At 39.7% G+C, this 12,753-nt stretch overlaps 2 protein-coding genes across 2 annotated transcripts in view; one reads left to right on the top strand and one right to left on the bottom strand.

The window, feature by feature from the left end:
• The first annotated feature begins 31 nt into the window (after window positions 1–31).
• Window positions 32–9,397, top strand: CUNH5orf58 (chromosome unknown C5orf58 homolog). The gene is made up of 2 exons (XM_008692391.2): window positions 32–2,121; window positions 7,843–9,397. The coding sequence occupies exons 1-2, from the start codon at window positions 2,028–2,030 to the stop codon at window positions 7,992–7,994; spliced, it is 246 nt and encodes an 81-aa protein (XP_008690613.1). The 5' UTR covers window positions 32–2,027; the 3' UTR covers window positions 7,995–9,397.
• Window positions 9,398–10,010: 613 nt separating this feature from the next.
• LCP2 (lymphocyte cytosolic protein 2) overlaps window positions 10,011–12,753 on the bottom strand; it is a 43,478-nt gene continuing 40,735 nt past the window's right edge. The window contains exons 20-21 of the mRNA XM_040630306.1: window positions 11,850–12,005; window positions 10,011–10,291 (exon numbers count right to left, since the gene is read on the bottom strand). Of these exons, the coding sequence (XP_040486240.1) occupies window positions 10,169–10,291; window positions 11,850–12,005 (279 nt within the window). The 3' untranslated portion in view covers window positions 10,011–10,168. The remainder of the gene's footprint in view (window positions 10,292–11,849; window positions 12,006–12,753) is intronic.

Below are 12,753 nucleotides of genomic sequence, written 5' to 3'. Positions count from 1 at the left end.
GGGGGCTTGGCAGCTGGGACTACAACTCCCAGGATGCAGCAGGTAGAGAAGCTGGCCAATCAGGATGCACATTCCTGCTTTTCACAGTCGGCTACTCCCCACCTGCTGTCAGAGCTTTGGTGACGGTTGGCCAGGTGGGTCCTCACGGGTTGGTTTGTGGGCCACCCAAGGGCACTGGGTTTTAAATAATCCTAATCCGGTTTGGGGGCAAGACGAAGGCTGTTGAAATTTCCAGGCTGCCTCAGGCTCCATCGTCAGGCTCCAAATGGGCGGGCGCCCAAGGGCCCGGGGCTCCTCACAGACATCGGTGGGTTCCAGAAGGGGCCGATGTTCGGGTGGGTCCAGGCGGGGCCGGTGGTGGTCTCAAGGCCAGGGGCACGCGGAGTGCGTTGTGCATTGTCCTGATCCGCTTTGGGAGCAGGAGGGCTGTGGCAACTTCAAGGCTATCTTCAGTCACCCCGTGGGGGATGGGCGGGCTAGCGGCACCCTGGGGCTCTTGACCGGTGTAGGTTGGGAGGAGGAGGGGCTGGCCTGTAGAACAAAAGCTGCGGGGTTGATCCTCGCTCCTCGGGATGAGGCCCTGAACCGTGCCTCCCGGCTGGAGGTCAGAGCCTTAGCTGGGTTAGCGCCGTCTGTCTCCAGCATCGCGGCCTCGGAGGATTCCACTATCCGCTCGTCCCCAGAGCGTGCTCACCGCCTCTCACCTCGGGCACGCCCTCTGACCGGCCTCTTCCTTCTCTCTGAGCCACGGCCTACCCGAGATCTCCACGGAAGGCTTGACACACCTCTGACCTCTCTCCAGTCCAGTGGGGTCCAGCCCCGGCTCTGCCTTCCAACCCCACCCACCCAAGGGCACGCTCAAGGGCGCTGGATAACCAGACCCGGGGTGGGAGGGTCGATTTTCTTGGACATTTCTCTATCCACTTAGTTTCCCCTTCCCTCTTGGTTTTTTAATATTTATTTTTTTTTACAACCATTCCTCATTTTTAAAGTTCTTTAATTACACCTTCTCTACCCTCTTTATTTTATCAGCTTTTCTTTTCCCCCCTCAAACACAAATCTTTTTATTTGCTACGCCCAACCAAGGAAGATAGCTACCCTTCCCTTTTTGGCTTCTAGGGTATTATAGGTGGATGCAAAGTATATTTTATTCATTGGAAAACGAAATTTTTATACCTTTGTAGTGACTCTAAAGTGAGTGAAGTAGGATAAATTCCTCTACTCAGGAGAAAGCAGAGGCAAGAAATTGACTTAACGGTTAGTTTATTTTCATTATTTTGGACAAGCAGCCTGACCCATAACTGCCCACCTTTCACACTGCTGGAGTTGTGTGTGCTAATTGTGGGTATTGTTTTTTTTTTTTTTTCAAGTCATTTTGAGAGATTTGAATGGCTAAGATTAGTTTCTAGTGAACCACGTGTTTATGTATTTGTACATGACGTAATTGGTTAAAAAATATGTACTATATGTATAACATGGTAACCTGTTGATTTACACATTTTAATTAGCCAGAATTTTTTAAATGTGTATTGCCCTAATTCCCAAAGCTAAAATAAAAGTGGTCCTTTTGCCATCTTCTTAGTTTATGAATTATAATTGAATCTTACTTTGAGTTTTACTCTGTACTTTGAGTTTTACATGGACCCTGTCATTAAGAATAAATTAGAAGAATACACTGTCTTACATAAACAAAATTAGAGAAAGTCTTACACGACTACTCAATTATAAGGTAGTTTATAAGTGCTGAGTTCTGAAAAGGGGACCTCTGCATTTCCATTGTAAGGGCCCCATCTTGTTATCTGGTTTCATTAAAGAAGAATTCTAGTTGCAGGTGTCTTCAGTTGGGAAATATGAACAAGTTGATGCCTTACTATGCTAGAATTCTAACCATTATATAGACTATTATTTCACAATTGTTTCATTTCTGAAATATAGATTTTCCCTTTAGAAATTCTGAAGATTTAAGTATTTTCAAAGTGCATGTAAATGCTTCTGATTTATACATTTTGTTTCTCTTTTAAAATCAGATGTTTAAGAATAATGTTACTGACCATAAGCTAAATGTGGAAGCCATAATTAAAAACATTAACATAATTTCTTTGGAGTTGAAGAAGATGAAAGGTAAGCATGGAATCCCTGAATTAAAATGTTTGCATGCCATAGTTACAAAACGAACAATAGAGCCAAATTGTGCTTCTGCTGGGATAGAACTGAATTTGCCTACTAATTAGGATTTCTCTACTTCTTAAGAAATGTTGACACTGTAATATGAATTAGATCTCTAAAGATGAATTATGTTTGAGAATTTTCCTGGGAGTTAGTAGACTTGAATTCCTATCCCTGACACTAACAAGCTTATGATGTTGTTTAACTAACCTCTTTAAATTTACTTTCCTTCCTTCCCTTCAATAAACTATTGCACGATGATGTCACATTCTGCAAAATTCAGTGTCTCTATCCATTAATCTTTACCAAGCCCCTAAAGTTTCTTCCAAATTAAAATTATAAGTTTGTTTGACTCTGTGAGTTAAGGGTTCTTCATTTTAAACAGATTCATAGAGTAGACCTTACAGTTCATGATGTTTAGTCATTCACCTCACAGACATTCTATTATTTTATCCCAGACATGTAACATTTCCATGATTTAATATTTCTAAGGACAATTTATCCCTGACCAAATATTTCCTCTGTTGGAGAACTCCCTATCTCACCAGTCAGCCTCTTCCTCTTTAGCTGGTTCCTCCTTGCGGACTAGCTGAAATCTATTCCTGTCTTCCTTTCACACACTGGTCCTATTTCTAAACATGAAACTACACGGAATATGTAGTTACTCTTCTTAGCACAGCTCTTGGATATTTGAAGATAGCCTCTCTGTCAGTTACAAGGAATTCAGCTATAAAAGTAACAAAATATCAACTTAATGTGGCTAATACGGTAAGGAAATAAGAGATCCAAGGTAGGGCAGTCTCAGAATTAATTCAGAGTTTTAAAGGTTTCTGACCATACCAAGTTCTTTCCGTTTTTCTGCTCTATTATGTTCATTCTGTTTATCACTCATAGTCGTTGCCTGCAGGTGTGGCCATCTACAGACACTGTATCTGCCTGTCTCTGTAAAAGGCTTTCCTCAGGTCCCCTCCAGCACATTTTCCCTTTCCTTTCATGGCCACATTTGCATCGAATGCATATGCCTGCACCAGCGGCTGTCAAGGGCAATTTGAAGGCCTAGACCAGTTTGGGCCAGTCAGGACTTGCTGCTGGAGCTGGGAAAAGGATCACCTCAGATGGAATCAAGTTGTGCCACCAAAAAGAAGAGGGGAGTGCTTGCTAGTAGGGCACCATATAGTGAGTGCCACATTTCCTAGACTCTGATGTGCCAACCGTGCTGTCTCAAGAGACGTTAATAAGTGGTGTGCAGTAAGAACAGAGCACATGTTATTATGGTCAAATTAATTTGGGAAGTGCTTTATGCTGGATATTTCTCTCAAAAATTCACGGGACACATTAACAAAGGCTCTGAGGAATCTTATGTAAAGAAATCTAATTATCTTTGCTCAATTCATCATCTCCCAAAACCAAATTCAACGCTATGGCAAGGATTTCCTCTCTAAAATGTGAATCTCCTGAAAACTCTCGTTAGTTCACTATTGCCCCAAAATAAAGTCCAACAAACCTCCTAGAATGGACTGTAAGACCGCTTGAGATCAGGCCCCTGCCTACCTCTCCGGCATCTTATCATTCTTTTATCCCTGCACATTCTGTGCTTCAGCCACAACGAACCATTTGCAAATCTACATATTTGCTCTTTATTCGTGTCTGTACTTTAACACACGCATCTTCTGAATTGCCCACTGCTGCACCCACACCTCCACCCGGCCAGGGTAACTGCAACTTATTAGTCAAGGTTACATACACTGGCAGAATTTTTTTTAAGCAAGCATGTTATCTCTTCTATCTTTTCATCTCATCTATCACACTGCGTTGTAATTGCATGGTTACTTTTCCTATCCCTGCTCACCTGTAAGCTCCTTAAGGGTTTTCCTAGCCCTTAACATAGCGCCTTGATATAATAGGTTCTGGAAATGCTTATTGAATGAATAATTGGTGTCTGGATGCTTGCGTTCATTTAAAACAGAGAAGCTTTAGATTTTTCTCAAACTTGATTATCTAACTGTTCTGACTTGGGGGTTATTCTTTTGTGACGCAAAATAGGACTAGTAAATGTGATGACTGTGTTCCTGAGAAGCTGTGGGGTAAGGCAGGCAGTTAGGCCAGAGGGACTTGCAGAGCTAGAGTCAGAGGGCAGACTTCTGGTAAACATGGAAGATTAAATGAACAACAGTCTTTTTAGCCACACTTCCTTCTCTCAATAAGAATGTCAATAGCTGACACAGAGCATTTCCCATAATCCAGATGCTCTTTCAAGAGCTTTATATAAATGGACTCAATTGTCCTCACGACCTTGTGAGATAGAAAATACTACCGTTGGCATTTACAGATAGAGAAACAGACCTAGAGAGGTTAACTAACTCTTCCAAGATCACACAACTAGTCACTAGGAAACCTGAGATTTAAATTTAAAGTGATTTTAAAGAGACGAAAAAGCACAAGATAAAGAGGTCTCAAAAAAAGTTAACAGTGAAACAGAAAGCAAATGGAAGCAAACAGAAAAGTTTGAACCCTAAAGTCCAAAAATCTGAACCATGAACTGGCTAGGTAGAGCCAATGAAGATTCAATATATGTGGCACCAGAATCATCTGGAAGTGGAGGTGAAGGTGGGGCTAAGAACAGAAGGCTGGTTCAATGTTTAAGAAGTTGTAGACCCTAAATAAATAAATAGATAGATAAGTTTAAAAATAAATAAATAAACAAATACATAAATATTAAAAAGAGACGCCTGGGTGGCTCAGTCAGTTAGGCATCAGACTCTTGATTTCCACTCAGGTTATAATCTCAGGGTTGTGAGATCAAGCCCTGCGTCAGGGTCCGTGATAGGTGTGGAGCCTGCTTGAGACTCTTTCCTTCTCCCTCTGCACCTCCCCCACCTCTCCCTCTAAAAAAATAAAATAAAATAAAAAAATAAGAAGTTGTAGACCCCTAAGTTCTCTTCCCCTCTCTGAATTAGGCAACTGTTCCTTTTCTATGACAGAAGAGTTGAGTTTTATTCCCTGAGAGGATCTCTGGCCCAGAGCCATTAACCACAAGTTAAGGCGAAGAGTACTGTACTGAAAACAAAGATATTAAGACAAAGTTTACATACTGAATTATAAGATTCCCAGCTTTCTTTTCCCACTTGGCTATAAAACATTGGCAGCCAGATTTACATCCTCAAGCAGATTTTTCTTTCAGGAATCTGACTAGCCTAAGAGAAAAAAATCTAAAGACACTGAGAGCAGAGGTTTCCCCCAACAAAATACCCAGCCAGGTCACCCTCCAATACAGGCTACCATAGGCATAGAATTTCCAGTCGTCTTTAGTGCCGTGGCCTTAAATATGAGCAGAGAGCTCTGGGGCAATAGATATTTGATGAAAGCATCTAATACGAAAAGTAGAGACAAAGTCAATACATGAATTCCATTAATGAGGAAGAAACAGAAATCATGAAGTGAGATGAAAACTTCTAATAAATTATCAATAGCTGAAGAGAAGTAAGAGAAGAGGCTATGTCATGAGACAGGAACATGATCCTATAAAAAAAAGTTTAAAGAAGGGAATTCTTGGAAATTAAGTGGGACAATAGAAATAACCTCTGTAGAAGGGTTTAAAGATAAAAAGAAGACAACCCCCTAGAGTGCAAAAAAATAGAGGTGGAAAGTTTTAGGGAGAAAAAAATTACAAGATCAGTCAGGGAAGTTCAACATTCAGTAAATAAGAGTGTTAGAAAGGACACAGACAATGCATGGGGAGGAATTCATTAAAGAACTAATCTGAGAAAAATTTAAAGAGCTGAAGGAGTTTCTATAATGAAAGAGTCTAACACAGTGGTTGAAAGTAGACCCCCAAGTACAATACTGTGAAATATTGTTCTGGAAGAACAAAAAGTCCTTGAAGTTTCTAAAGAGAATCAACAATTAAGAATAAGAGTCATGAAAATTCTCATAGCTACACTGGAAGCTAGAAGAAAGTACAGCAAGGCCTTCGGAAATCTGAAGAAACATAATTTCCAACCTTTATTTTTATAGTCCGTCAATCTATTAAGCATTGGTACAGAGAGAGACATTTTCAGACATAAAATGTTTTCCCCTTCAGAAAGTCACTGATTACTGAGGTCATATTCCACCAAACAAGGTAGCAGACCAAAAGAGAAAGAAATGAGATTCTGGAAAAAGGAAACTCCACACGAGGGAGGGGGAAAGGAGTCCCTAGGATAATGGTGAAGGGAGTTCCCAGATGCCTCTGCACTGCAGTCCTAGAGAGCAATCAGTCCCGACTAGAGGAGATCAGAAGCTCTAGGAGAGCAGAGACTTTCAGCAGTCAGATAGCTAAGGCATCTGACTATATACCAAAGGAGATCTGCCCAACTGGGGAAGATTTGGGATATATTTATGATAATTAAGCAGTGAAAACAAGAAAATTATTAACTGATTGGGTGGTACCATGAAGGAAGGGAAATGTACTTCAAGGCTCAGCTGTGGATAGTACTTATACAATCAAAAAATGTTAACCTCTAAATATTGAGCTAACAAAAATTGTACTCTTAAGTACACTCTAGGGGAATGGGGGTAAGTAAAAAAAACTATATCATAATCTTCTATAGTCAGAAACAGATAGATAATGGGGTGCCTGGGTGGCACAGCGCTTAAGCGTCTGCCTTCGGCTCAGGGTGTGATCCCGGCGTTATGGGATCGAGCCCCACATCAGGCTCCTCCGCTATGAGCCTGCTTCTTCCTCTCCCACTCCCCCTGCTTGTGTTCCCTCTCTCGCTGGCTGTCTCTATCTCTGTCAAATAAATAAATAAAATCTTTAAAAAAAAAAAAAAGAAACAGATAATACCTACAATTGAAAAAATAAAATATGCACATCATTTAGAGATATGGAGGGAAATAAATACCTGCCCCTCGAACAAAACAAAAAGACACCAAACACAGACACACAAAACAACAAAAGCAACAAAAACAGTATGAGCCGGAAAAAAAAGTTAAAAGTTGTTGCCTCCTGGAGATAGGAACTGCTAATTTTTGTAACATGCTTTATAGACCTATTTGATTCTCTCTATATAACATATAACATAAAAATAGTAAGTTTACAAAAAGCATAAATCAAATATGTATAAATCAAGTTGCAGTTTAGTAAGATAGTGCACAAGTGGAGCCTTCTAGTTAATTTTTATGTGATGCTTATTTTATAGCACATAAATTTGACTTTAAGTCAAAATGGGGTATACTTAATTGTGGCCTGATCAATAATCAGTGGAAAACTAAGAATTAGAAATAGCTACTAAAAGTAATAATATGGACCCCTGGCTGGCTCAGTTGGTGGAGCGTGCAACTCTTGAACTCAGGGTTGTGGGTTCGAGCCCCACACTGGGTGCAGAGATTATGTAAAAATAAAATCTTTTTTTTTGAAGATTTTATTTATTTTAGAGAGAGAAAGAGAGAGTGGGAGCGGGGCGAGGGGAAGAGTGAGAAAAAGAATCTCAAGCAGTCTCGGAGCTGAATGCAGAGCCTGACTTGGGGCTCCATCTCAGGACCCTGAGATCTTGACCTGAGCCGAAATCAGGAGTCGGACACTCAACTGAGAGCCACAGGCACCCCCAAAAATAAAATCTTTTAAAAAAAGTAATAATAGTCGTCTATGACGTATGTGCTCCACGGTAGTATCTTCTATTATTTTGTTTTACACAGAGCTCTCCCAGTTGCTGCTTTGTGACCTTACTCTGCATTTTAATCATCCTGTGAAGACAGATGACTTACAGGAACCAGAAGAGAAAACCCCCCTCTTTGAAGAGTCTAAAATACCAGATCTATCCTTTGCTTCTACCAGTTTTTCTATCTGATTTCTTTTTGTTTGTTGTGAATTTGTAACTGTATTTAGTGTGGAATTAACATGTATCTGGGAGAATTGAGTTTACTAATATATTTAATATGATAAAAAAACAAAATAAAAATATGATGAGTTGTAAATAATCATTTAATAGTCTTGAAAGCTGTTTTATTGTTTTAATGTTTCAATGAATGGCTAATTCATTTCACTAGTGGCAAGAATATGATATAGGATATTGGCCACAGGGCATTGCTTATCCCTTCCTTTATGCTTGAATTTGGCTCAGATTGAAAGAGAGTTAACCAAATTAGAAGTGGATGGTAAGAATTTGTATTAATCAGATCTCTCCTGATAACCAGTGCCAAAAATAACTCCAGCTAGGTGAAGCATTTATTGGGTCATGTGACTTGGAAGTGGTTGAAATAGATGTCAGGGACTCTACTAATTTGTCATATGTCTAACCTGGTTCAATTTCTGTGCACTGACTTTATCCTCTTCTGCTACAGACTGGTTTCCTACATATGGCAGGTAGAAGAGGGTAGAGACATGGCAGCTGATCTCACACACTACCAAACATTTGCTTTGCAATCTATTACCTCCTTCATTTTAGGGATTTTCAAACATAAAGGATAGTCTACCCTAAAGCAAGACACAAGGTCAGCTCACAGTGTCTGCTCTCCTCACCACCCAACTCAGTGTTTAACACAGAGCAGGCACTAAATAAATGCTTGTTGAAATCCTGTTGAATAAACGTGTACTGAACGCAGATTTTTCAGCTTTGGAGCTCCCTAGCTCTGGACCCTAAGTTGAGAACTCCCAGTGTATAAGGCTAAAGCTTGTTGAAACATTATCATCATCATTGGTTAAAAGTTCCCACATACTTGTTATCTTAGCAAATGATCGGTTTTAACCAGGTAACTTCTAAGCTCCCTTCTGCTGTTCTATTAATTAACTTATGAAAATGAAGATGCAAGATATTTTTTTTGCCACTCAGAAAACTTGTAGATGAAGTAGAGAAGCCAGAAACTTTCGTTGCTAATAAAAGTTGTGGAATAACAATAACCAAGGCCCCGAAGGGGAAAACTTGAAGAACAACCAAATGCCTGGTTTTTGTTGTGCTGAACACCTGCTACTATCTGTTAAGTGAGATATGTAAGCTGAAGGAAAGAGTTGTTGCTTCAAAGGATCTATAAAGCCTTTTTAGGAAGGATGATGAGAAGGGCTTTATGGTCGAGTTGTCACGGGATAAAAGAGATAGAAGGCATCTAATAGGAAAGTCTGAGCACATTTTTCTATGTATATGCATTGCTCTTTCATCTTTGCTGGAAGACTTTGGTAAAATCCACGTCACTTGAAAATGCTTTTGGAGTTGTGGGAGTTGCAGACAGAGGAGGTGGGATGTGGGTGTTGGGATATGATGAACTTATATCCAGATGTATTTGACACCAAAGCCTCATCTCTAAATTTAAAATGATTACCTTCGGTATGTGTAGCTTAAGTTTTCTTTAAAACAAAAAATATAATAGTATGGACTAAACAAAGTCAATAGTTTTAGGAACACAAAAAGTAAAGCAAAAGGCAAATTAATTTTAATCCTAGGAAGTTATCCCATCATGCATTTATCTTTTCATAAAAAAGTACACAAAAATCCCCCCAGCAAAAAACGCCAAATAAGAAAGGATGAGATAGTTTGAAGCCTCTTAAATTATTGCTGCCAAGAAAGTGAATTTTAGACATTTTCAGATTGTATGTATAAAACTGAGGATTGCCTCTGAGTAACAAAGGTTTGACTCTTAAAAAAAAATCAGTTTTATGTGATACCAAAAGCTATTACTGTTTCAGTGTTTTTAAACTTGCCTCAAATTATTTCTGTAGCTATGTAAACTGTATTTTGAAATGGGTATTCCAAAATACCTATTTTCAAATGAATTATTACAGCGAACTACTAGACTTCAAGTGTGAACCGTATTACTCAGGCACTTTACAAACATCGAAGAAGAATAAATAAATTATGAGATATTCGACAGTCTTCACTTCAAACACTTTTTTTATGCGAAAGGTCAAAACCTTGTGCTCGTGTTGAGGGGTTTGATTCAGTCCTAAGTGTTTGTCCATTCGCCACAGCTGACTGATCTCCCCATGCTGGCAGCAGACGCAGGAGGAAGGTTCATGTGTTTGGCTGACTTGCTAGGGAAAACCTGCGGAGTGCGTTAATGTGCACTGGTATCTGGAGCCTCGGTTCTTTCCATCAATGAGTAGAAGCGGCATTTTCCTGAAGTAGTCAATAATATCTGACACAGACAAGAAGTCCTGAAAAATTCAAAATAGGGAGATAAATCAACATTGGAATGAATAGCATGAATTTCACCCTCCGTTTTTTTATCTGCATAATTTCCTACCTCTTCAAGTCATGAGGATGATGGGAAAAAATATGTAATACTTGGCTAATATTTTATTGATTTCTGCTATAGAACTCTGAAAAAAAATTCAACATCCAATAAATTATGGATACAAGACTATATGTATTCATATTTATGTATATTCATGTATATATATATTAACTTTATGGGGGTCATAAATAAGAGGTCTAATTATGATACCTTTGCCTTAGGATTGCTCTGTTTGTGTTTTTGATTTTGGGTTCTGTATCTCTCCTTCACTCTTAGTCACTAAAGTGTGAGGAGGTATAAGGAATCAGGAGGTCAGACAGCAGCGTCCCGGTGTCCGGCGCTGATGACCGTGGCATTGCAGAATGAATGGTTCCTTCATGATCTCTCAGCTGTGTCCGCACTGCCACCTCACACTCGCAAAGGCTCTGTAGCCACGTCTGTGCACGCATTGCCTTCTTCGCCTTATCCCTGATGGCCAGACGGGAAAAAAACCTAGCCATCCCTCTAGACGTGGGTCAGAATCACACCATTACCCCAGACAGCATTATGCACTTCCTCCGAGACTACTCCGCTGGGTGCCTCCTTCCTGGACAGCTGCAACGTGTGGTTTCTACTTACATTTTTCCACATCAGACCAACAGAAATTCTGGAAGGCAGGCCTCTCCGCCCCTATAGCATCTATGCTGCTCTAGCCACGCTGAACCAGTGACTGAAACATTTGACCGGAAGCATGTGCTTTTTCCTATTTGTTTACATGATCATAACTTAAAAATATTTGGGGTGAAGTGGAAGTTAAGGGTTAGCTGTTTTTCATTCTGGAAATGTTTGATTCAGAGGATCCTCCTCCTGGGACTTTGAATTTAAAGAACATGTTTGAGGCTTAAGTTTAGCTGTTAGTTTCCTTTGCAAAAGCAGTTTTTTTGCTTACCATCCAAAAAGTAATTAGCGTAAACATTGGCCAGACAGAGGAAAATTTCTTTGGCAAGTTTGGCCACCTTCACTGGCCAAACCTCAATTTTAAGTGAGAAATGACCCAAGTATTTAAAGAATCACCGCAGCAAGAATTCTATCTTTCTATCCTTTTCCAGATGTCAATTTTAAAATACAGCCTTATAAGTACACTGCAATCTTACGTTAATATTATGCTACAGAGGTGAATGATAGGAGAGACTCCCTTTGACACCATCTAACTATATGTTTTTTAATTTAAATGTCAATTTTTTAATTTTAAAAGTTATACATGTGATTTTAGATTATTTGGAATAAAAGATATAAGAAAGACTCTATGGCACAGATAGCTACGGTTATTTTGTTTTATTTCCTTTCAGCAAAGGAAAGGCTTCACTAATGTGATTTAACTCTAATGTTGCCATATAGTATGGACCCCCAAAGAATGTTACAGCAAGCTTCCATATTGGCAGGTGTGTGGAAAGGCATGAATAGAGGATTTGAGGGAATTTTGCAACTGGAATCCTTACCTCTTTCCCTCGGAGTCCAGTTCCCAGCAAGTAAACTTGGCTTTCCTCTTGATAACGGATCTGGATGTTGTAAACTTTATCTTTGTACAACACCATGAGGACGTATGGATTGGTTGTTGTTTTTTTAGAGCTGTCTCTAACCAGAAAAGTGCCATCCTAAAAGAATAAATTCCTGTTACTACGTGAGCAGTAAATGTCCATACTTCTTTTTTTTTTTAACCTATTTATTTTAGAGAGAGCACGAGGACATGAGTGAGGAGAGGGGCAGAGGAAGAGGCAGAGAGAATACTCAAGCAAACTTCCTGCTGAGCGGGGAGACCAACTCAGGGCTTAATTCCAGGACCCTAAGATCATGTCCTGAGCCGAAATCAAGAGTCAGACACTTAACTGACTCACCCACCCAGGCGCCCCAGTAAATGTTATACTTCTATTGCCTGTAAGAGCAGTAGACAAGCCTCTAGAGATCTGGAAACTTAACCAGTTGACAAGTCAATGAACGTTTAGTTCCCTGAACGGTTACAGTCCCATGTACCATGGACTTCTTGGTCGTCAAGAGGCAGCAAAGATTGTATCAAATTTCCACATTTCAAAGAGACCTCTTTGAAGCCTCCTGATGAAAAAGAAATCCCTTTTTTCAATAATAAAACAAATACTAAGTGGTTGAGTGGATAAAGGGCCAGACAAAATAAGGACTTTATTAGTTTAACTAAAGATCTGCCTTCCTACTCCTGGGAGCTAATTCCCTAACCCTTTCTTTCCATAACCAAAGTCAGAAAACACGCAAATGCTGTGAAATTCACCCATTTTAAAACCTCGTGATTTCCCTGTGTTCATCATTAAACACCTGACCATAAACAAATGTGGACCATCTTGTGTTCTTATCACTGTTTTTAATTTATTAAAG

This window comes from Ursus maritimus, unplaced genomic scaffold (genome assembly GCF_017311325.1).
Source record: "Ursus maritimus isolate PB19 unplaced genomic scaffold, ASM1731132v1 scaffold_15, whole genome shotgun sequence".
Lineage (NCBI taxonomy): Eukaryota > Metazoa > Chordata > Mammalia > Carnivora > Ursidae > Ursus > Ursus maritimus.
Note: the sequence above shows the minus strand (reverse complement) of the source record. Positions and strands in the feature narration are given on the sequence as shown.